Source organism: Choloepus didactylus, chromosome 2, assembly GCF_015220235.1.
Source record: "Choloepus didactylus isolate mChoDid1 chromosome 2, mChoDid1.pri, whole genome shotgun sequence".
In the NCBI taxonomy this organism is placed as follows: Eukaryota; Metazoa; Chordata; class Mammalia; order Pilosa; family Megalonychidae; genus Choloepus; species Choloepus didactylus.
In genome coordinates this window covers 245,896,346-245,918,519 of record NC_051308.1, presented here as the reverse complement: position 1 = coordinate 245,918,519, position 22,174 = coordinate 245,896,346, and the positions used below count along the sequence as shown (strand labels likewise).

Here is a 22,174-nt window from a genome sequence, read left to right as displayed (position 1 = left end):
TCCCGTCACCACCCCAACCAGCAGGAACAGCCCGTGGGCAGGGGTCTCCCTCCCAGACACCGTGGCCATCCCCGGACCCCCTCCTCCACTGGGTGGACGGAAGCGGGCAAGCCTCTCGCACCACTGACCCCCCCGGGAAGTAGCCCCCCAAGGAAAGAGCCCCCCCAAGGGAAGGAGCCCCCCTGCTCGGCACCGAGGCACTTTCAAAGCGACGGAAATGGAGCGGAGAGGAACGAGCTCACGGTCCCGCCACCGCAGGAGACCCGGGAGGCCGTCGGCGAAGGCCAGGGATGGTGTCCGTGGGTCTGTCCATGGGTCTGCCCCCTCTTTTCCTCACCAAAACTGCTACCTGCCCCCCTCGCAGCTGCCCCCAGCATGATGCACCTGCTGCCTGCCGCCCGCCGGGGCCTGAGGGGGTGGGTGGCTAGTGGATGTGCCCATTGTCTCTGCCAGGCCCCGTGGGGGGAACCTGGACGATCCCTCTTTGCATACGGGACAGCGAGGGCCTGTGGCAAGCCCCCCACTCCTGGCTGGGAGACAGGTGGAGACCCCCAGGGTGGGCCACTTCCCCGCTCAGGGACCCCGCATGCCTCTGCCCTCCTCTGCCCTCAGATCCCCGTCTGTCAAGGGCAGGCGCTAAGGCTACGTGACATCTGCTCAGGAAGTGGGGGGCTAGAGCTGCCTCTCCCCAGGCTGTCTGCCAACAGCCACGCTGCACCCCCCGGCCCTCTGCCTTGGTGTCCACAACCACCACCCCCAGCTGGGGGCCCAGAGGGGGCACGTCCCTCTCACCATCCTGACAGCGGGGACCCTGGAAGCCCCAGGGACAGTGACACAGCTGGGTCAGGCCTGGCACGCAGCGGCCACCGTCAAAGCAGACAGAGGGGCCACAGGCAGCTGCGGGGGGCAGAGAGGACATGAAGAGGCCTCGGCGCACAGGAGCTGGGGAGGGGGGCAGCTCCCAAACCAGACCCCCAGAAGGACCCCAAGGTGAGGCTGGGCACGGGAAGCAGAGCCCTTGGGCCCCCAGGCCCCAGTGAAGTCTCCTGAGTAGCTGCAGCTCCAGCCCTGTCCACTGGCATTCGCTGGGAGCCACGCCACGGCCAAGGGAGGATTCTGGAAATGTCCGGAGCTCAGGGTGAGCCCACAGAGGGGCAGGATGAGGACCAGTAGGCAGCGGGGGCCGAGCAGCCCCCATAGACAGGCACTGAGCCTGGTGGGAAGGCCAAGGCTCAGAGACGGCCAGCACACTGCCCCAGGCCACGCAGCCCGAGGCCCAACCCTGGGGGTCAGGGGTCAGGACGCCCAGCCTGGCCAGCACACGGCCACAGGTGTCCTTGGGGATTTCTCCATCCCGCTCACCATCTGGGCCACACTAGCCGCTGTCCCAGTCCTTGTGGGACTGCCCCACCCAGGTCACCCTGCAGGCATCCCAGGTGTCGCTGAGCCACACCCAACCCCGGCCCCACCTGCCTCCTCCCTCCCCAGACACCTGCTGCCAGCGGACGTGCCCACAGCCTGCAGGAGGGGTGCTGGGGAGCCGCAGGCTGCAGGGAGGAAATGACGGTGACCCCCAGATCCCACCCCAGGGAGACGTCCTGGACCAGGGCCCCCATCCAGGGCCCATGTCACAGGAAAACACCAGAGTCCCAGGCTCTGAGGGCCCAAAAGCTCATGACACGCGCAGTGCTTTGGAGAGGACGCAGCCAGGCTCGGGGCTCACCGTGGAGGTCCCCTTGTCCCGAAGACCCCCGGCCCCAGCCTTGCTGCGCTCAGTCCCATGCCTGGCGCCTGTCCTGCGTCCTGCATGTCCCTCTTCTCATCCCCCACTTCTCTGCCGTGTCCCCCTCCCCAGGAAGCATCTGCTTTGTTCTGGAACAGAAAGGAAAGGAAATAAGCTGCTAAACAAACCCTAAGGCGACCCCGCTCCCCTCTTCCCTCCGTGCACTGTCGCGGCAAGCGGAAGAGGAGCCCCCTTTCCAGAGAGGGGAGTGACAAGCAGAGCCAACTCCAACGCATGCACGCACACGCACACATGCCCACACCCATGCACACACACGCACGCACACACGCACACACCCATGCAGCCCACACGCCCACACCCATGCACACCTATGCACGCCCACGCACGCACACATACCCACCCACACACATGCCCACACACACACACACGCAAGCACACATACACACGCATGCACATGCACCTGTGCACACATGCATGCAAGTACATGCACATGCCTGTGTACATGCACACTCACAAACATGCATGGACGCATGCACATACATGCACGTAGTACACACACACGCATGCACACGCACCAGGGTACAAGCCAGGAAGCAACGCCACTCTTCCTGCACCCGGGACAGACGTCAGTAATCGATCGCCTTCGGAGCACAGGCGTGACCCCGGGCGAGCGGTCAATGGCTGAAGGGCAGCTTCGTTATTTCTGAGCACTCGGGGCGCCCCCCCCACCTCGTGGCCCAGCCAGGAACCCGGGGCCCTGCGCCCACACCCCATCGCTCAGCCTGCGTCCAGAGCGGGGCCGGTCGGCCGACCAGCAGAGGCCTCGCCCACATCCATCACTCTCCGTCTCTGCATATCGCAGCCACCGTCCCCTCCTGGCCCTGCTTCCACCCCTGCTCACCCCAACTCCACCCTCCACCCCAGAGCCACGGCAGCTTTAAAACACATTTCAGAGGACATTACCAGACAGGTGACAAGTGGGAACGTAGACTATGAGCTTCGTATCGCTGCTGAATTTCTGGAACTTGACAACGGCATTTAAAGTCTTTCTTAAGGGGATATCCATGTTCTTAGGAAACGCAGGATGCAGTGTTCAAGGAGGACGATGTATACGATGTACTGTCCAATGCTCAGAAAGGAGAGAGAGCATAGATGGACAGATGGACAGGATAGATAGATCGATAGATAAAGAGATCGATAGATAAAATGAGGTAACAAATGTGGCAAAATGCTAAAGTTGGTAGAACTGGGTATCTGGGCAGGTGGTATTTTGGAATTCTCTATTTTTGTACTATTTCTGCAACTTTCCTGTAAGTTTGAACTTATTTCAAAATAAAGAGTTTAAAATCCATCTCTGAGTGAGCTCACATCAGCCCCTGGTGGAGACCCCTTCACGGCTCCCTGTTGGCAGACACCATGCTCCCTCCCGGTGGCCCCCAGACCCCACCCCCCGCTGCCCCCTCGTCCTCCGCTCCGGAGCCTCCACTCTCCCAAAAGTAAAAACTTTGAAACAAAGATGCCTTGAGCCCCCGCTGCTTGGAGGCCCCCACAGGGCCGGCTGCTCCAGCCCCTGCCCAGGGGAACTTCTCCCTTCCTCGGGAGTCTCCTAAGCCCCAGCCCACATTGGGCTTTAAGGAAAGGGGCACGTGCTCCCCCTTCGAGAGGGAGGATTGCACATAGCATCACCTCTGCAGAAACAGAACTAAAGTAGGAGGTTTAAAACAAAGATGCGAAGTTTTGCTTCAAACCAAGGAGGGGTGCCCTGCTGGCCCAGGGGTCATGGCTGCTGGAAGGACCCCAGAGGGAAGCCTTAGCCCGGGGCCTGCTGGGTGGCGTAGGAACGGTGCTGGGCAGGTCCCACGCAGGGCAGGAGTGGACGCCTGGGCCAGCCAGGCACCCGGGGCAAACGGACAGCGCGGGTGAGTGGACAGCATGGCCGAGACCCAGGTGGGGCTCCCCCCGCCGGCAGCCACAGAGACCCCTGCTCGTCAGGCAACGCCCCGACCAGCGCCCACCCCACGCTGACCCTCGTGGGCACAGAGGCCACTCAGGAGGTGCCAGAAAAATCACACCCGCGTCGAGGCCTCCTGCCATTCTCCCACACAGGCATTTAGACACGTGCCTCTTTCCAGCCTGCGAAGCCGGACATCCTCCTCCCTGTGGCTTCATCTCCAGGGGCATCGGAGCAAGGCAGTTTCACAACAGCTGGTGGCTGCCCCTCGGGGCTGGCTTCTCGGGGACCCGTGGCCACCACCAGGACGGGCCCCCAGCACAGGCCAGAGGGAGGCGGGGGCAGGGGCTGCAGGTTCTGTGTCCGGGAAGTGGCACCACGCACGGAACCTTCCGGGCCTGCAAAGGACAGGGTGGCCTGCCCGGCCTGGCCAGCAGCAGGGCCGGAGGATAAAGGCAGCTGCAGGTGGGTGCTGGGAGCCCGCCTGGCCGCCAGCACCCTGCTATCTGCCAGCACCGCCTGTCAGGGTGGGCTGCAGTCAACAGAAGGGACCCCCAGGGCACCCACACCCCAAACCCACAAACCTGTGCCTGTGGCAATGCACGTGGCCAAAGGGCCTCTGTGGATGGGAGGAAGGGACCTTGGTGATCCGGGTGCACCCGACACAGTCCCATGGACCCTAAGAGTGGGGGACCCTTCCCAGCTGGGTCAGAGAGAGGCTGACGGCAAAGCAGGTCAGGAGGTGGCCACGAGCCAAGGAGGGGCGGCTTCTAGAAGTCGGGGGGGGGGGTCCGAGGAAGGGACCCACCCTTAGGGAGAGGAGTGCCCGCGCCGGACCTCGGCCCACAGAGACAAGGGCTGCCCTTTGGCCCGAGAGCGGGCCACGGCAGGCTGTGGCACAAGGATGGCCACGGCCGCCACGGGGAACCTGCCCACGGGCACCCAAAGGCATCACTGGAGTCCCTAATGAGGGGGCTCGGGCAGGAGGCCCCACTCTCTATGAGAGTGGGGGTCGGCAGCTCCCGGGCAGCCCCCCAACCTTCCCCAGCCCAATCCCCTTCCTGGCACCCTGGGGCTGGATTGGGAAGTAGGGAAGGTGCTGGAAAGGTCCCGCGGGAAGAGGGGACAAATGAGGAGGGGTAGAGGGGGTGGGAAGGGGCAAGACCAGGAGTGTCCCAGCCCCCAGGGTGCCTCTGTGGGAAGGGGCACCCCTCTTGCTTGGTACTGGGTGGGGCTGCTGGGGGGCGGGACATGGAGGACAGGGAGGGGCCTCCAGCCCTGACCCCACAGGCAGCTGCTGGGAGGGGTCTGCAGGTGTTAAGAACCCCCAGGCTGGGGGGCGCCTGATATGGCCTTGGGCCTCCCTCCCCCACCTGCCCCCACCCAGGCCCCCTGGTTTGAGTCGATGGGGAGGAAAAGGCCCAGAAGAGTCAGAGGGGGCTTTGGACACTGGGGGTCGAGAGGGACACGGCAAACCCCACGCAGCCACAAGGCGAGGCGGGCAGCCCCGGGAGGGACAGCGAGCAGCTTGGACCCCACGTGCCCCAGGGTCCCTGCTCAGACTCTCCCTGACGACCATGGCGGCCACCGAGAGCCCCACCACCCCAATGAAGTGTGGGTGCCAGGCCCGTCACTGGGTGTTCGTCCCTCACTGGGCCAGGCCGGGTCCCTAAGCCCCCATCCTGCCGGCCATGGACCGTGCAGGGCCCCGTGGAGCCCCAGGCCCTGCCCAGGCCAAGGACTCGCAAGCAGGCCCCGGGGGCAGGAGAGCCTGGGGTGGGGATGGGGGGGTTGCGAAGCCCCCTCCCCAGATGCAAAGCCCCCTCCCCAGAGTGGGGCAGTTCAAGAAGAGGGAAACACTTCACGCCGCGACCGGGGGCCTTTTGGGGACCCAAAGCCCTGTCCCAGCTCTAGCATTCCCCAACCGAGCTGCTGACCCGCGGGCTCTGAAAGCCCCCTCTGCCCAGCTCCCCCCTCCCTGCCCGGCTCCTTCCTCTGCCCAGCACCAGCACCACCCCCAGCCCTCCTGGCTTGCTCTGCTCCTTGCTGGGCCATTGCCCCCCACTCCCTCCTGCTCAGAGCTCCCAGGACCCCTCCTGCTATCCTAAGCCCCAAACTGGCTGGCCCTTGCCCACCCTCCTCACCCCACATCTTGGGTGGGGGGGGTTCTCGGGGCCCTCCTTGCACTCAAGTCGGCTCCACACCCCTTCACACTTGGGTCCGGTGATAAGTGTCCGACAGCAGGCAGCCCCCACCAGACTGTGAGCCCCCCATGGCCAGGGTCAGCCCCTGCCAGGGCCCTAGCACCCCAAGAACAGGGTGGAGGCTGAGCAAAAGGCAAGTGAATGAATGAACAGTCAGCACAGAACCGTCCAGCCCCTGGGTGGGGGGACCCTCGCCCTGGCCAAACGGACCCCTCACCTCCCCCAGTCCCACCCATGGGCCCCTCAGCGCACAGCAGCCCAGACACGGAAGCCACCAAGGGCCTTCCGGAGAAGACAGACCCCAGGACTTCACTGTGTCCAGTAAAGCAAATAAAGCAAAAGACGTAAATGAGTCACTCCTGAGTTAAAAATGGTTTTTAACAACAAACAACTCAGGAAGCCAAAGCCTCGAGCGCAGGGTATGGCCCAGCGGCCGCGACCCCCACCCCAGCCCCACTGCCTGTGTCCTCGGCCCTGCCGCTGGCCAGGCCACCCCCCCGGACACAGGCAGACGGGGCTGTTGGACAGACCTGCAGCCCCCAGGCCCCTCTGTCCCAGGCTCACGGCCGCCTGTGCCGGGGGTCCTGTCCTGACGGAGACCACCGCCCTGGGGCCCTCTCTCCACAGCACCAGGAGGGGCGGCGACAGGAGCTCCCCTCCCCCAGCCTCGGGGGTCGGCGTGCCCCCACCCTCCAGCCCCGGAAACCGAAGCCACAGGGCAGGCCCCCCAGGGCCGGGGAAGTGCACCCCCCCCAGTTATCAGATCCGGCTTTGGCGGCGGAGGAGCCCCCCTCAGAGCGGAAACGTGGGCCCGGCACTCCCCCCACCAACTAAACCTGATCCCTTTGTTCCGCCGGACACAGCACAGCCGGGATCAGAGCAGGCAGGGGGGGCTCATCCCCGACGGCCGGGGGCCCCCAGGACCCCCCGGGGAGGGTGCAGCTGGCCAGACCCAGCCCCCTGCTCACCGCGCCCCCGGCATCTCCTGCTCCCTCTCCCCCCTCCTCCGCCCCCTTCCCCATTCCCCCCTGGGGTTCGTGTGGGGACCCGCATCTCCAGTCCCTCCGGAACAGCCCCGCGTTTCCTGGGTGAGGGGGGACAGGGACGGAGGAGACGGGGCAAAGGGACACAGGCCCAGACTGAGCCCTGTCCCTCCCCCCACGGCCGGGAACCACCTGCCATCGCCGGCTACGGCCGCCCGGCTCCGTGTGACGAGGCCCCCCACCTCTGCTGACCCCTCCAGGAAGGATATGACTCCCCCAACCTGGTCAGCCCCACCTGCCCGCCCACCTGGCCCCACGCCCCCCCACGAGCCGGCCTGTCCCTCGCTCACAGGCCGCACGCCTTCTCCCCAGCCCTGAACCCAGTTCCTCCCTGAGCAGGGTCTTCAGAGCCCCCGCTGAGCCAGACCCCCGGGACCCCAGGCCAGGCCCCACCCACAAGCTGAAGAGCTCGCTGAGCCCATCTCCTCTCCTGTACAGGAGCCACCGGTACCTGCCCCCCAGGCTGCTCTGGGCCCTCAGCGGGCAGGAGAGCCGGTGCTGGGGCGCGGGTGTGGCTGGAGGGCAGGCGAGAAGGGGACCCCTGGGCTCTGCAGATGTCCCACCCCACAGAGCCGGCCATGCCCACAGCAGTGTGGGGGTGTGGGGGTGCACTGCTCTTTCCTTCCTGGCAAGTGGAGTGACTGAGCCCGTGACCCCTGGAAATCTTTCACGCTGCCTGGAACATCTAGGGCTCATCTTGCTGAAGTCTGAGGGGTGTTACACATTGCACGGGGCCCCCCGAGGCAGAGACGGACGCGTCCTTCCCGCGGCCACGGGAGGGGTGATGCCAGGCGGAGGGCGGCAGGTGGGCACACTCACGGCATTGACGGACGACGCAGCCCTCGGCGCCAGGCGGCTGGGTCCACCCGGGACAGCACCCGAGCACAGTCCGGGTCTCCATGGAGTATACCTGCCTGAAGCCCACATAGTAGAGTGTTCTGGAAGAGAAGGGGAAAGGATGCGATTATGGCCGCAGGGCCCTCACGGCGCCCAGAACACAGAGCTCCATTTCTCCCCTTTACAGCAGAGCAGGCTGGAGCCTGGAGGGGCTGTGCCAACACTCAGGCCAGGCCCCGTGGACAGCAGCCGAGGGCCGTCCGGGGGCCGCAGCAGTGCCCGGGCCGAGCTCTGTCCTAGAACCTGCTCTGTCCCTCTGCCTGGCGCACACCCATGCCAGCCACACAGGATCCCAGGTCCCCTCGAGCTGGGGTCGGTCCTGCCCAGCCCAGCAGCTTCTGGAGCAAACCAAGTGGGCTGTGGGTGCCCCCGCTGGGTGCCATGCTGGTGGCGTTCAGATGCCAGCCCCACACCAGGCGCTGACGGGAGACGCAGGTGGACAGCACGGCTGCCGGGAGCACCCAAGAGGAGTGGGCCCAGCACGTGGGGACCAGGGCCCCTTCCCTCCCACCCCAAGGAGCTGAGAGCCCAGCTGGGAGACAAGGGCGGTGGAGAGAAAGCAGCCGGGAGGGAGGACCCCCGTGGATGGCTGGGGCCGGGGCAGGGTGTGAGGTGCTGAGGTTGGGGTGAACAGGCCGGAGGGCTTCCTGGAGGAGGCGCAGCTAAGAGGGGGCTCTGGGCTGGTCCCTCTGGGAGGTGCGAGCAGGGACTGGCCGGCCTGGGGAGATGGGCCCACGGCCAGAGACTGGCCTCCTGTCGGCCCCCATCTCCGCCGCCATGACAGCCCCAGCCCCCACCCCCCGGCATCACCAGCCCCGCACAGAGGGTGGACAGCGCTCAGGCCGCCCTCTGTTCAGCTGTGCCCCCGTCCCGCAGCTCCTAGTCCAGCTCCTCTCCAGCTGGGCCTCTGGGTCTGGGAAGTTCTCCGTGCCCTTCCAGGAGGCTCCCCTTCTACTTCCTACGAGAGGGGACTGTGGCAGCAGAACGATCCGCCAGATAACGTCCCTGCCATCCTTCCAGGCCCTTCGGGGGCTGCCCGACTCCCCAGCCCTCACCCATCCCCTCCCCAAACATCCCCCACCCCTCGCTCTACTGTCGGTCGGCAGGACGGCGGCCATTGTCCCACCTCCACACTCCCCTCTCACGGCCACGCGAGTGGCTTCCGGGAGCTGCGTGGGCAGGACTGACAGCTCCTGAGGGTGAGTGGGGGGAAGGGAGGGGGGAGAGGGAGGGGGGAGAGGGAGGGGGAGAGGGAGGGGGGAGAGGGAGGGAGGGAGGGAGAGAGGGAGGGGGGAGAGGGAGGGGGGAGAGGGAGGGAGAGAGGGAGGGGGAAAGAGGAGACGGAAGGGGGAGAGAGAGGACAACGGAAGAGAGAAAGGGCATCCCGCAGGCCCCCAGCCCCGCAGCCTCCAGCTCCCCCCCCAGCCCATCTAAGGGGAAGCGGCCGGGGCCAGGCCCACAGCCGTGGGGTCAAGGGCCCTTGAGCCACTGGGCATAGCGGCCCGGGCTGCCGTCAACCACCCCTGGTCTGGTCGTCAGCTGAGCTCAGCCCCCGGGCCTGGGGGGTGGGGTGGGGGGCGGCCTGGCCCAGATGCTCCGCGGGGTGCCCCGGGCCAGCTTCTGGAAGCGTGAGCCTGCCCGCACGGCCGCAGGCCCCTGAGGAGCGCCTCTAGGAACTCCACTTTGGCTCGACATGAAACCACTCGCCTGGGGCCAAACAGTATTTGGCAGAGAGGAGCGTCTGGGCCCTTCCGTCGTAAATATTTATCCCCTCGCAGGGCCGCGGCCATGCCGGGCTGCAGGACGGGCCCGAGACAGCACCCCTCCCGGACCCCTGGCTACAGCCCCTCAAGTCGGCAGTCACCCGCGGCCCCAGGGAGCCTGGCGGAGGCCTCCGGACAGCAACCACGTGCCGTGGCCAGCATTGGTCCCTGGCTCCCCACCGCAGCCTGTCGTCAGGACGCATCTCCCTGTCCTGCAGGTGGGGAAACCGAGGCTCGGACAGTTCTGAACCTGGCCCAGGCCAGCAGCATGAGGACTCAAGCCCAATCTGCGTGCCCCCAAGTCCACCAGGCCCTGGTGTGCCTGTCCAGAGGCGGGACGGAACCTGAGCCTGCTGGGGGCCCCACTGGCCGGGGCAAGCTGGGCTGCAGTCTGGAGCTGCTGCCTCCCACCCCTAGCCCCCTGCCCAAAGCCCCATGGCAGTCCCCCACCCCCACCCCAGGGCCCGGGGCAGCACGGCCAAGCTGCATGCCCTCCCGCGACCTGGCTGACGGGCACACCTGGGGCCCTGGCCGGCAGCCCCGCTCCGTGTTTTGCAGCCTTGCTGCTGCCCCACAGGGTTTTCCACCACAGCAGCAGCTGAGACAAGTGCCTGCCTGAGACACTTCCCAAGCGGGTACAGCTTCCGTCAGGGACACCAAGCCCCCTCCTGTCCCTGCCACAGCCCCTCTGCCAGTCTCATCACCCTGCTCCCATTCCAGTCGAAGTGGCCACACACTGCTCCTGGTTCTGCTGCCACTGGCCTCGGCATGTCCAGAGGCAGGGACACAGCAAACAGCTGCTGGCTTCCCAGAGTTGGAGGAGAGCGTCACAGGCGAGACTATTTTGAACTGGGTTTTGAAGGGTGAACAGGAGTTCTCAGCCAGAGCTCAGGCCACGGGATCGAACAGAACAGGATTCATGTCTCACCCTGCCATTCACTCCGAATGACCGCGGTCACGCTGCCTCAACTCTCAGGGCCCCAGTTTCCTCGTTTCTAGAAGAGAGCTTACACCTGCCTCACAGGGAGCCGACGAGAACACAGCAGGCAGCAGGACCCTCGGAGCCTCGGGCCCCCCAGGAGGGCTGGTCCAGGAGACTCGGATGACCTTGGTGGGCCTGGCGTGGGGACGGCCCCTGCCCCTTGCCCTTGGGTGGCTGCTAAGCCACAACAGGTACCACCACCTGCCCAGGAGGTGCTGTTGGCCCATCTCATGGGGGAGAAATGGAGGCTCACGGGCAGGGACCAGATGGCCCAAGGCCACCAGGTGGGGACAAAGCATCAGTGCTAAAGCCCACGGGCCCCCTGCGCCAGGCCCTCCCGACAGTGTGGCCTGTTGGTGCACAGTGGGCCTGGGCTGCAGCACTGGTGCCTGCCCTGCCCTGGCCTCGAGGTGCCTGCTGGCAGGGACCACCTCCTTCGCCGAGTCTGCCCAGAGCCTGGGCCCTGCAGCCAGCAGCTGCTCTGTGCACTGGCTGGACGAGTGGGCGAGGGGCTGAGCAGATGGGCTGGTCCTTGCCCACACAGAGCCATAGCCGGGAGGTTTTATATCACTGTGGGCACGGGTTGGGGAGACCTGTTCCTCCAAGAGGCCTTTAGGGGCAGGTGTCAGCACCGAGGGGTGGCCTGGACACTGCCTGCTGAGCACTGGGGTCCCACAGGCCAGCAGACAAGGCCCCAAGGGTTTGGGTAAGGGATTGGGGATGGCCACTCACTCCTGATACTCTAGGAAGAGAAGTGAAACACAGGAGGGCAGGGCTCAGTCCAAGCAGAGGTAAGAAGGGTAGGCAGGGGGGCAGGGCTGGCTTCCTGGGGTTCTGAGGGATGAATAATAGTGTGTCAGCAGACAGAGGCCCCAGCCAACAGGCTCGACAGCCATGGGAGGGAGGAGTGGACAAGGCATTGGAGGAGCCTCCCTCGGGCCGGCATAGCTGGGGTCACCCCCGCTGGCAGGGGAGGGGGCACAAGGAAGAAACAGCCTGGGAGCATCTCAGGGCACACTAGCAGGGCTGTGTTACCCTGAAATGCTCAGTGTTGATCCCAGTAAACGGTATGGGGCACTGAGTCCCCTGCGGCTGGTGCAGCGACACGCACCGATGTGGAGGGAAGCTGAGTCGGAAACCGCCCGTGTGCAGCTGCAGGGGACCCGGGTCTCTTCCGGAGCAGCTGGGCAGCCACCCCGCCCACAGGCCAGAAGCCCAAACTGCTCAGACGGCACCTCGAGGCGGAACTGGACGCACCTCGGGGGTGGGCGGGGGCTCCCAGGCACCTCAGCTGGGGGGGGGCAGCAGCTTTCAGCTCCAGAAAAAAGGGCTCCAGAACCTGCTCTGGGCTCTGCCCATGTGGTCCCAGGAGACTCAACCCCGAACACAGACCCAGAGACACACACAGAGTGGCACAGATGCTGTGTGGTCGCCCCCTGACCTTCACCGCACCCCCCCCCAACCTTCACCACAATGCCCCTGACCTTCACCGCGATGCCCCCAACCTTCTCCATGACGCCCCCCAACCTCCCCAACACCCCCGGCCTTTACTGCAATGCCCCAACCATCACCACGACGCCCCCCGACCTTCACCGCGATGCCCCCTGACCTTGACCACGCTGCCACCCAAGACACCCTGCCCACGGCTGGAAGCCCCCGTCGCTGCAGGGCCACCCCCCACTGCCTGCCTTCAGGCCGGCCAGAGGCTGCCCAGCAGCCACCCACGATCCCCTCCAGCCGGGGTCCAAGTGGCTTCTGGCTGCTTCCCCAAATAGCAGCAACTGCCAGGGGGAGACGCCTTTATGGAGAGCTTGAGAGACCCTGGGCCGGGTGTGGGTGTACATGGACACCCACGCCAACCGGAAGGCCGAGAAGGCCAGACCGCACAACACACGTGGCGGGGACGACGAAGAGGAGGGGTTTTGGCCTTGGGGCTCGGGGCGGACCACCCCCCATCGTGGGGGCTCTCCTGTGTGTGGCAGGACGCCCCGCAGCCTCCCTGGCCACGACCCACTGGGGGCCAGGCGCCCCCGCGCCCCCGGCTGTGACGACTGAACGGTCTCCTGCGCTGGCACGTGGCCCAGGGTGACCAGCGGTTAGGACGTAACTGCACCTTCCCTCTCGCTGAACAAACCCTGAAATGACAGTTGCCTCCTCCCCCAGGGGCTGCGGCCAGGCCACCCCCAGGAGCTTCAGGGAGCAGGCCCAGGAGGTGGGTGCCCCAACACGGACCCACACCCCAAAGAGAGGCAAGGGGCAGGCTCCGGTTTCCTCCCAAAGGCCTCTCCAAGCTCGATGCCAGCAACATGCCCCTCTCTGACCTGCCGACACGAGAACCTGACCGACGTGGCAGGGGCAGCCGCTGGCTGGAGGGGCCCAGACAGAGCCCACATCCATAAGATGAGCGTGTAAAGGCACTCCCCGAACTCGATTTTGAAACAAGATATCGTGCAACAGAAGTCTCCACTGGGCTTGGGAACAAGGCCCCTGGGTCCAGCAGTGCCGGCCTCCAGCAGGTGTGGCCGTGAGGGGGTCTTGTCCTCAGGTGAGGGGCTCAGGTGGGGGCCGGGAGTGGTCCGAGCCCCGGCTGCCCTGCCTCCTGCCCCTCCCCACCCGCTCATCGGAGTCGGGGCCCCCAGCACGTACCTCCTCTCGCGGCCTGTGCACCACGCCTGCCCACTGCAGCCCGGCCTCCAGACGGGCACTGTGACGCTGAAGGCCTGCACACAGGGCTGCCGGCGGCCCACCAGGGTCACCTCCCGCTCGGCGCACACGTGGGGCCTGGCGGAGGGACACAGACAGTCAGCATCTCGGCCCGCGGTCGCCACGGCCCCCAGCCCCTCCTGCACACCGCCCTTGGGTGGCTGGCCACCAGAGTGGGGCCCCACATACCCACCCAGGCCTGAGGCTGCAGGAGCCCAGAGGGAGAAGAAACGTCTGAGCGTCCCCCACGTGTGGGCTGTGACCCCTGGGAGCAGGCGTCACTGCCCCCCTGAACCAACGGGGCCTGAGGGTCAGTGGCAGAGATGACCAACGTCACAGAACTGGACTGAGTCCCCCTGACTCCCAAGCCAACGTCCTGTCACCCCAGCCTGGTTGCCTTCAGAGATGACGTCCCCGGGGGGGGGGTTGTGCAGGGCACACGGGCTGAGGAGGGGGCTCCAGGCGGGCAAGCGAGAGAAGGGACGGCTCGGGGAGGGGGGCTCATCCCAGGAGCATGGAGGACGGTAACAGGTCAAGCTGTTTCCCCAAAATACACGTCAAGTCTGGCCCCTGGTCCTGCGGACATGATTTATTTGGAAACAGTCTCTGCAGATGTGATGACGAGGCCACGCTGGAGGGGGGGGCAACCTTGAAGAAGAGGAGAACAGACGCCGACCCAGAGGGACACTGGGAGGCTGTGAGGACGGAGGGACGCAGGACAGAGGGAAGCAGGAGGATAGAGGATGCAGGACAGAGGGACACAGGAGTGCTGAGCGTGGCCAGTCCCCACCGGCCACCGGAGGAGCCTCCTGGGCAGCGCGGCCCTGCCACCCCTCGGTTTTGGACGTCTCGCCTGCCTCTTCAGTCTCCCCGGAATGCACAGCCCTCACCTGCGCCTGAGCCAGTCCCTTAAAACAAATCTCCGGGGACCTCGGTCTACACTGCACCTGCTGGTGGCTTCTCCGGAGGCCCCGGCTGACTCAGGAGGGAGCGACGGGGTAGGAGGACCTGCCCCCGGGAGCCCGTCCAAGCAGGTGGGTGAGCAGGAGCCTGTGGTTACGGCTCCAGCCCTGGGAAAGGCCACGCAGAGGAACATTCCGGAGTCAGGCCAAAGAGGCAGGCGGGACCCCAGAGCCCTGGCCTCCGCCCCGATGTGGGACGAGGGTGGTCTCCAGGGAGCTGAATCTCAGGAGAAAGACCCAGCCTGTCTCCCCCTCGAGTCTCGTGGGGCAGCCTGCTGAGGAATCCTGGCGCTGGAGCCCCCTGCCACCCCTCCCCAACTTCCCCGTCAGTGTGGGTGCTGCCCGCGGCCCCCAGCCCTCCTCACACCCGCCCACCCCACGCCGGGTGGCGAGATCATATCCTGCCCCCAAGTCAAGTTCAGGGCCCTGGCCCTGCCCTGCCCCCCACCCGGCCGACGCCAGCCCCCCACCAGCAAATGCTCCCCCTGGGTGACGCTTCATTTCCCCTGTCCCTCGGGCCCCTGCCGGGTGGGAAGCCCTGCGTCCAGCTCCAGGAGCCACCAGGGAACCTGCAGCCCCCGCAAGATGAGGGCCTCTCCCACGGCGGGAGGCCCCGGCCCGAGGCTGACACACCGGGACATCCGAGTCTTCTGGCCTCCGGATGGATCCGGTCCCACGTGCTGTCTGGGCGCTCTCCAGGGAGTGAGCCCAGGGCGCCACGTTTCCCACGAGGCTCAGCACCGCACGCCCACCCACAGGCGCTGGTCCAGACATCCAGGCCCCGCCCACACGCCCATCGCAGCCCCGCCCACATGCTCGCTCTGGCCCCGCCCACCCAGGCCCCGCCCCCTCCGTGGCCTGCCCACATGGCGTGTCCCACCGAGGCTGTTGCACCTCAGGATTGTCCACGGCCCTGAGTCGGGTCCAGGGAGGGCCCTGGAGGAGTGGGTGCAGCCTCTCCCGGGAACACCAACCCCCACTCGGGCCCCCCTGTGGCCTCGCAGCCTCCATGGCCCCCTGCGGTGCCCCCTCGGACCCTCCCACTGGAAAGGCTCTGCCGTTGCCTCTTCCGGCTGCACGACAGGACCCTGCCTGAGGCGGGAGGGGCTGCGAAAGGGAGGGAGGGAAGAGGGGGCTGGTTTCTGGGCTTTTGTCAGGGTCCCTGCCCAACTCCCCCCGGACGGGGGGACGGCGACCCCCGCGGGGTCCCCTCCAGCTCACTGGCAGAGAAAAGCAGAGCCGGGTCGGAAGGCTGCACCTCCCCGGCCTGCTGCGGACCCCACCGGGCCCCACACCCCTCAGCTGGGCAGGCAGGGGCCGTCTGGGCCCCATCTTCCCAGGGACCAGGTCATCAGCTTCAGGAACTTGGGTTCAGGGCCCCGGGGTGAGAACACAGGGAGAGGCCTGGGGCAGGGTTGGGGGCCCACCGCCAGGAGCAGGACCCTCCTCAGCCCTGCTCAAGCTGGGTCCTGGCCTGGGGGGCTGGGTCCCCGGCTGCAGCCCCCCTCCCCTCCTGGCCTCACTCCTGACTCCCAGCCTGCAGCACCAAAGCTGATGGCCTCAGGCCCTCCAGGGCACCTCCCCTGCCCCGGCCCCCGGTGCCCCAAGAAGCCGACGTTTATGGAAACCCCCCACCCCAGGACACCTGCAGCCTGGCCCTTTGGACAATGGGACGAGCAGGAGGTTGCAGGGGTCGGAGAGAAGCTGGGAAGTTCTCCTCTCCCCTGCTCCCTCCCTGAGGGGTGTCTCCTGCACTTCCCACACACACACTCCCATGTAAATACCCTCTCCTCGGACCCCTTCACTGGAGAGTGCAGTTCCTGTCCTCGCCCAGTGGTGGGGACCCAGCTGTGCTGAAAACCAAAGGCCAGCCTTGCAGAGCAATGTCAAGTTTCAAAGAACTTCCATTTGGGCAGCTGGAATTCACTCACAGACCCAGGGGCCTGGGGAGCAGGAGGGGGCCCCAGACCAGCCACCTCTCCTCGGAACTCACGAGAACAGCAAATTATCGGGCCCCATCCCAGGATCAGAAACTCTGGGTTTGGGGTCCCACACTCTGCGTTTTAACAACCCCTCTGAGGGTGCCACCCACTACAAGGTAATTGTGACGCCAACTGCTGGGGCCAGCCAGACCCCACAGGCGAGGGCTCACCCTGCAGGATGGTCTCACTCGACCCCAGCATGAGCTTGGGGTCCCCGGCCACCCGCACTTCTCAGCAACTGGCTACAGATGTGGGGGATCCCCCCCACCCCCTCAGGGTCGATCGTTCACTAGAACGACTCACAGAACTCAGGAAAATGTACTGGTGACGGTGCACGGGGTGAGGGCTGGGAGGGCCCCCAAACGGTTTGTGTTGGGGTCTCGTTGCACAGGCAGGACTACTGGGGTCTCCACCCCCTCCCACCCCCAGGGGCCGGGCCGTGGTGGTGGCTCAGAGGTTGGCATCTGTGACCAGCCACCCCCTACCCCCTCTGAGTCCACAGCGAGGCCACCCCCTCCCCAGTCACCTCGCCAGCGTAAAGCATCAGATGGGGTGCCCAGAGATACAGACACATGGGGGGACGCAAGGGCATCCCGGGTGCTGCCCCCCAGCACCCAACAGACTGCCTATCTCCTCAGGGGAAAGCTCCACTTGCACCCGGCCCTCGAGCCCCAGCGACCCGCCACAGGGGCTGCGTCCCTTCTGCTCGGACACCGTCACCACCCCCGTGCCGCCCCGTGCCTCGCCTTACCAGCCGGCGCTGGCCTTGCTTTCCACCCAAGAGGAGTGGAAGAGGGCCCAGCACGAGGGCCGGGGCCGGGCCCGTGGCCTCTGAACACCACGGCTGCGGGCCCAGCCCCGACTCTGAAGCCGCCCCGGGCTGTGGGAGGCCCCGTCCGGAAGCCCCTCACCCCGAAGGGTGGGGATGGCCCAGGAAGGCAGCGGCAGGCGATGGGCAGGTGGGCACAGGCAGCCCGGGTCTGAGGCCCCTCAGAGCCGGGTCAGCATCTGTGAAGTGGGGGTGACGGCAGCACGGGCCTCCCGGGGCTGCAGGAGCCCGAGATGGGATCACAGGCACAAGGGCCTCGAGGGGGCGGTGCTGGCTCACAGGTCCTGCCCCTGTCCCCTGCCCTGGCCCTGCCGTCCCCAGTGCTGACCGAGCCCAGGACCCAGAGGCATCAGGGCCTCAGGGAGGTGGAAGCCAAGGGGCAGGGCACGAGCTGCAGGGGTGCAGACTGTGTGTCCCCCAAAGACACATGCATGTCCCACCCCAGTCCCAGGAACAGATCCGGTGTGGATTGGGGTCCCTGAGGCTGTGACTAGTTTAGGAAAGGGTGGCCCTGACCCGACATGACTGGGGTCCTTAGAAGGAGACAGGGACAGGTGGTGGGGAGAAGGCCACCCGAGTGGGAAGGGGCCAGGAGGACCCCCCACCAGGTTTCTGAGGGCACCTGGACTTCCAGCTGCCAGACCCGGGGGACAGCAACCCCCACTGTGTCAGCCGCCTGGTCTGTGACGCTCTGTCCCGGCCACCCCGGGACACTGAGAGATGGACCCTGGAGATGCCAGGGCTTGTCCGGAAGGCCCCAGGAGGGGTCGGGGCCCTCTGGGGGGCCTGCTTTTCCTTCCTGTCCCCTCCGCAGACTTCAGCAGTGTCGCTGCCCCTGGCCGACCCCTCCTGCGGACCCAGCAGCCCTTCCGGCCCGCTCGCTCTGGTCGCTCTCTGGCCCCGCCTGCCTGTCCTCCACCCCTGACCCTGGGGCACCGCTGTGACTGTCCCCAGCCCCTCGTCCAGCCGGCCTTGGGCCCCAAACGCGGTCAGCTGCACCACGGGGCTCCCTGCCCCAAGGCTCCCCGCTCCCCTGGGCTCGGGAGAAATGGGGGTCCCTCGGGCAGCACGAGCTTTCTCATCACCCCCCTGGAAAGAGCCCCTGGGCTGGCCTCGGACCTGGGGGGTCCTTGCATCGCCCAAGATGGGTTAAAGGGAGAGGGGCGAGCACGGGGGCGATTTTCCCCTCTGGAAGTTTCTGGCACGTCAGAGGCAGCCCTGTGGCTGCTTTCCCGTTTGGGAGGCTGGGGGGGGTCGGGGGGGGCTGAGAAGAGAAAACCGACTGTCACCCCAGCAGGTCTGACAGGGAACACAGCCTTTTGGGAAATTGACAGTCACAGGCCTTCCTGTTCCTTAAGGAAAGCCGATTCCAAATGACAAGGAATGTGACGCCGTCCGGGGAAAACGCAGCCCAGCAGTGGGGCCACCTGCTCCCCGAAAGAAGGCCTGGCATGCTCTGCCCGGAGACAGAGGCTGGGGGTGCCCACGAGAAGCGCCCCTCGAGGGTGGCCATGACAGGTCCCAGAGCCCCGACCGCCTGTTTCCTGCCAGAAGTGAGGACGGGACGGGTGTGGGCGGGAGGATGGGCCCCGGGGCCGGGGGGCAGCAGCAGCCTGCCCCACGGGGGGCTGCCTGGCAGGAGGAGGGTCTCCTCCCATCTGCGCCCTCACGGCTCATCGTGACCCACTTCCCCTGCCCTGGGCCCCCACGACGCCGTGACCCAGGCAGGCCACTGGAGGCCGTGACCTCGGGCCCCAAGCCCCTTCCACCAGGCAGCGGGACGATGAATTGCAACGTCCCCAAATGCACGCCCGAGCACGCCGCGGCCCCACCTCTCCCACACCCACACCCTGGCCTCGGCACCCACGAGAGCGAGGCGGTGGGGCCCCGAGGGGCTCGGCCTCAGTGACCAGAGCTGTTTCAGTCCCCAGGGCCCTCGGAAGAGCTTGCAAGGCCGGACCCGGGCCGCGAGGGGCCCGTCCTGCCCCAGTTGGTCGGGGCCAAGATAATTAGCTGACTCCAAAGCACTAGCCGTTTTCTTCACCCAGCCCCGGGAGGTGCAGCCCGTCCCACGGAGCTGAGGGTCCCCCCAGCACAGCAAAGGCCCCTCCGGGCCACACTGGCCCTCGGGCTGCTCAGAGCCAGCCGGGGAGCCCTCCAGGGCGTGGGGACAGCCATCTCCCTGTCCCCGGACCCCATCCCCGGCAGCCCCGGCAGCAGCCAAGGACGGACCAGCTGTTCCCCAGCAGCAGCAGAAATTCACTTTGAGGCAAAAAAAGAAAAAAGACAAAAAGGAACCACGCCCAGAGTGGCACTGCATCTGGACCTGCTCAGTCAGCAGGAGCCAAAGAACCCGCCAGATACAGTGCCCCGGAAGAGGCGCACATGTCGGGGAGTATTGGGTGACAGGGCTGGGGGGGGATCCCCTCGTGCTCCCCCCGGAGGCCCACATCTCCTGGCCCTACCCCAGGGCCCCCTGCCCAGGGCCGGTGCTGTGGAAACCGGGCTGCTAACCTCGGAGAAATGGCCAGAGGGGGTGCGGCTTCCTCAGGCCAGGCCCTGCTGGTGGGGGAGGACCTGGGACCCTCGCTGCTCCCCCAAAGAGGAGGAGGAGGAAAGGGTGGGGAGGGCAGAGGAGGTGGGGGGCGGGGGAGGTGGGGGCAGGGGAGGCAGTGGGGGGGTGGGGGAGGTGGGGACAGGGGAGGTGGGGTGCAGGGGCTGGAGGCCTTGCAGAGACAGAAGAAAGAGCCCGCACCCAGGGCCGTCCCGCCCAGTCCCCAGGCCCCCCGGCCCCCGCGGCTCTCTCCCAGACCTCTCAGCCTCCAGGTGAGCAGGCGGAAGACAGAGAAGGAGCGCTCAGGACGTGCAGGGAGCTGGGAGGAGCCCAGGAAGGGGCGGACCGTCTTCACAATGGAAGAGAGGTCTGTCCACACTGGCAGGGCCTCCACCCCAGGGGCCCCACGCCGGCCAGCTGGTGAGCAGGAGCGGCCACATGCCCACTTCCAGGGACCCCTGAGGCTGCTGCTCCTTGAGGCCACGCGCTGGAGTCCGCGGAAACCCCACTGAGCATCCAAATCAGGCCCTGGGTTCTGGGAGTGAACACCGTTAAGCCAGAGACTTCGCTCCTTTGAAAAGATCCCAAGGAAACCTTCCGTCTGGGGTGGGGGTTCTGGGGGCTGGGGCCCTGCTCCTCTCCCCCAACTTAGCCTCTCGGTCCCCAGAGGCCCAGCAGCTGCAGCCATGGTCGTTGCGGCCAGATGTGCAGTCCGGGGTCCCTCGGTGCCAGGCCCTTTGGTGCAGCCCTGAACGGAGGAGGCTGACAAAGGCCTTCCGCGGCCCCTGGAGGGGTGGCCGGCAGGGGCTGTCAGCCAGGAGGCCCAGGCGCCCCCACCTACCTGCTCTGACAAAGGGGCGCCCCCCGCCCTTCCCAGCTCTGCGGGCCCAGGCCCGGGACCCTGCAGGGAGTGCGGGGGTGGAGGCCGCCAGCAGCCCCCTGCCGCCCCCCAGATCGGCTCGCTTCGGCACCAGATTTTCTTTCAGGATGGATTTGCTAAAGAGGGGTTGCTGAAGGGCCCGTTGGGGAATCATCTTTCAAAATTAAATCCATCTCGCCTCACTCCCTGACCCCCTCTTCCTGCCCTTCTGGCAGAAAGTCCTCTCTCTCCAGCAGCCGGGGCGCACACGTATTTAACTCATAAACCAGCCCCTGTCGGGGCACAGCCAGCCCCTGGGGCCCCCAACTGACTGCCCCCGAGCCCAGGAGCCTGGCTCTGGAAGTGGGAAGCGGGGCTTCCCTTCTCCAAGCCCCTCTCCGTGGCAGACGCTGCCTGGCCAGGGGGCCCCTCATTCCCTCACCTCCTTCGAAAGTGCAGCATCTGCCTTCCCTTGGCGGCAGAACTCACACCACAGGGGTAGGGCCTCGCCTCGGCGGGGCGGAGCGGGGAGAGGGGCCCAGCCGCAGAAGCACCCCCAGACCCAGCCTGGAGCCTGCCCTTCGCCCCCGCCTCCCCAGCTAAGGCGGGGGTAGGGGATGATCGTTCTGGGCGCCCGAGGGAACCGGCCCCCGCTACTCACATGCCGGGCTGCAGCCGGGGCAGGGCCCGCGGGGCGTCGGCGCCCGCAGGCAGCGCGGGGAGCAGCAGCGCCAGGGCCAGGGCCACCGCGCGCCCCGCCGGCGCTCGCCCGGGGGTCCTCGCCGCCTCGGGGAGCGTCATCGCGCCCGCGGCCGCGCCGGCTCCCCTCCCGGGCGGGGTCCCGCTGCAGGCGGCCCCCGCGGCCACGTGCGCCAGGGACGGGAGGGCGCCGGGCGCAGCCACAGGTGCCGGCGCTGGCCCGCGAGCCCGACGCCGCCGCGGGAGCCGAGGGGCCGCCGCGCGCAGACACGCGCCGCCCGCGCTCTCGCCTGGCTCGGGGAGCCCAGTGCGCGGCGGCCCCGCCCCCGGCCCCGCCTCCAGACCGCCGCGGGCCCCCGGCCCAGGTTGCGCCCCAGCCCCCCCCCCCCGGTCCCGCGGCGACCCGCCCACTCCAGTCACCGCCCCGCCTACAGCCCCGCCCCCGGGCCGTCCCGTCACCCCGATCCCGCTGCACCCCGCCCGGATTCCGCTCTGACCACCCCTCTCCAGTGACCCCGCCCCGTCCCAGCCCCGCCCCGCTCCAGGCCCCTCTGGCTGGAAGTCTGGGTCCCCTGTGACCCGAGGGACCAACCTCCAGGGCTGGAGAGCGCGCCCCGCACGCAGCGCAGCAGCCCTGAGACGGGCGGGGAGCTGGGCCCAAAGGCTGCTCTCCCTGCAGACCCGGGCCCCGGATCCCATGCGCGCAGCCCCTGGCGCCCAGTCCCTCCTAGCCCCACGGGACAGCCAGCCTGGCTGCTCCTCCCCAGATACCCAGGCCCCCGGCTTCCACCCCTTCACCCCGGCCACCCCCTCCCCCAGCCCAGGGGCACCCCCCCTTTCCCCACCGACCTTGCTGGTCACCCACCACCCTCTGGGCAAATGTGTTCCTATTTGCACGCAGCCGCCAGGGGTTGGGGTGGGCGCGGGGGTCCCAGCACCCATGGGGACAGTCCGGAGGCCCGGTCTTGCTGGGCACCTCTGGCTCTGCATTCTTCACTTCTG

General features: G+C 67.2%; 1 protein-coding gene and 1 long non-coding RNA gene across 2 annotated transcripts in view; both read right to left on the bottom strand.

Annotated features, from left to right (window-relative positions):
* MEGF6 (multiple EGF like domains 6) overlaps positions 1–21,871 on the bottom strand; it is a 65,918-nt gene extending 44,047 nt beyond the window's left edge. Inside the window, exons 1-3 of the mRNA XM_037810519.1 lie at positions 21,135–21,871; positions 13,231–13,365; positions 7,762–7,880 (exon numbers count right to left, since the gene is read on the bottom strand). Coding sequence (XP_037666447.1) covers positions 7,762–7,880; positions 13,231–13,365; positions 21,135–21,871 — 991 coding nt within the window. The remainder of the gene's footprint in view (positions 1–7,761; positions 7,881–13,230; positions 13,366–21,134) is intronic.
* Positions 1,530–3,159, bottom strand: LOC119528062. The gene is made up of 3 exons (XR_005215546.1): positions 2,708–3,159; positions 2,320–2,425; positions 1,530–1,872 (listed from the first exon to the last, which is right to left on the bottom strand). It is a non-coding gene; the product is annotated as an uncharacterized LOC119528062 (long non-coding RNA).
* Positions 21,872–22,174: the final 303 nt, after the last annotated feature.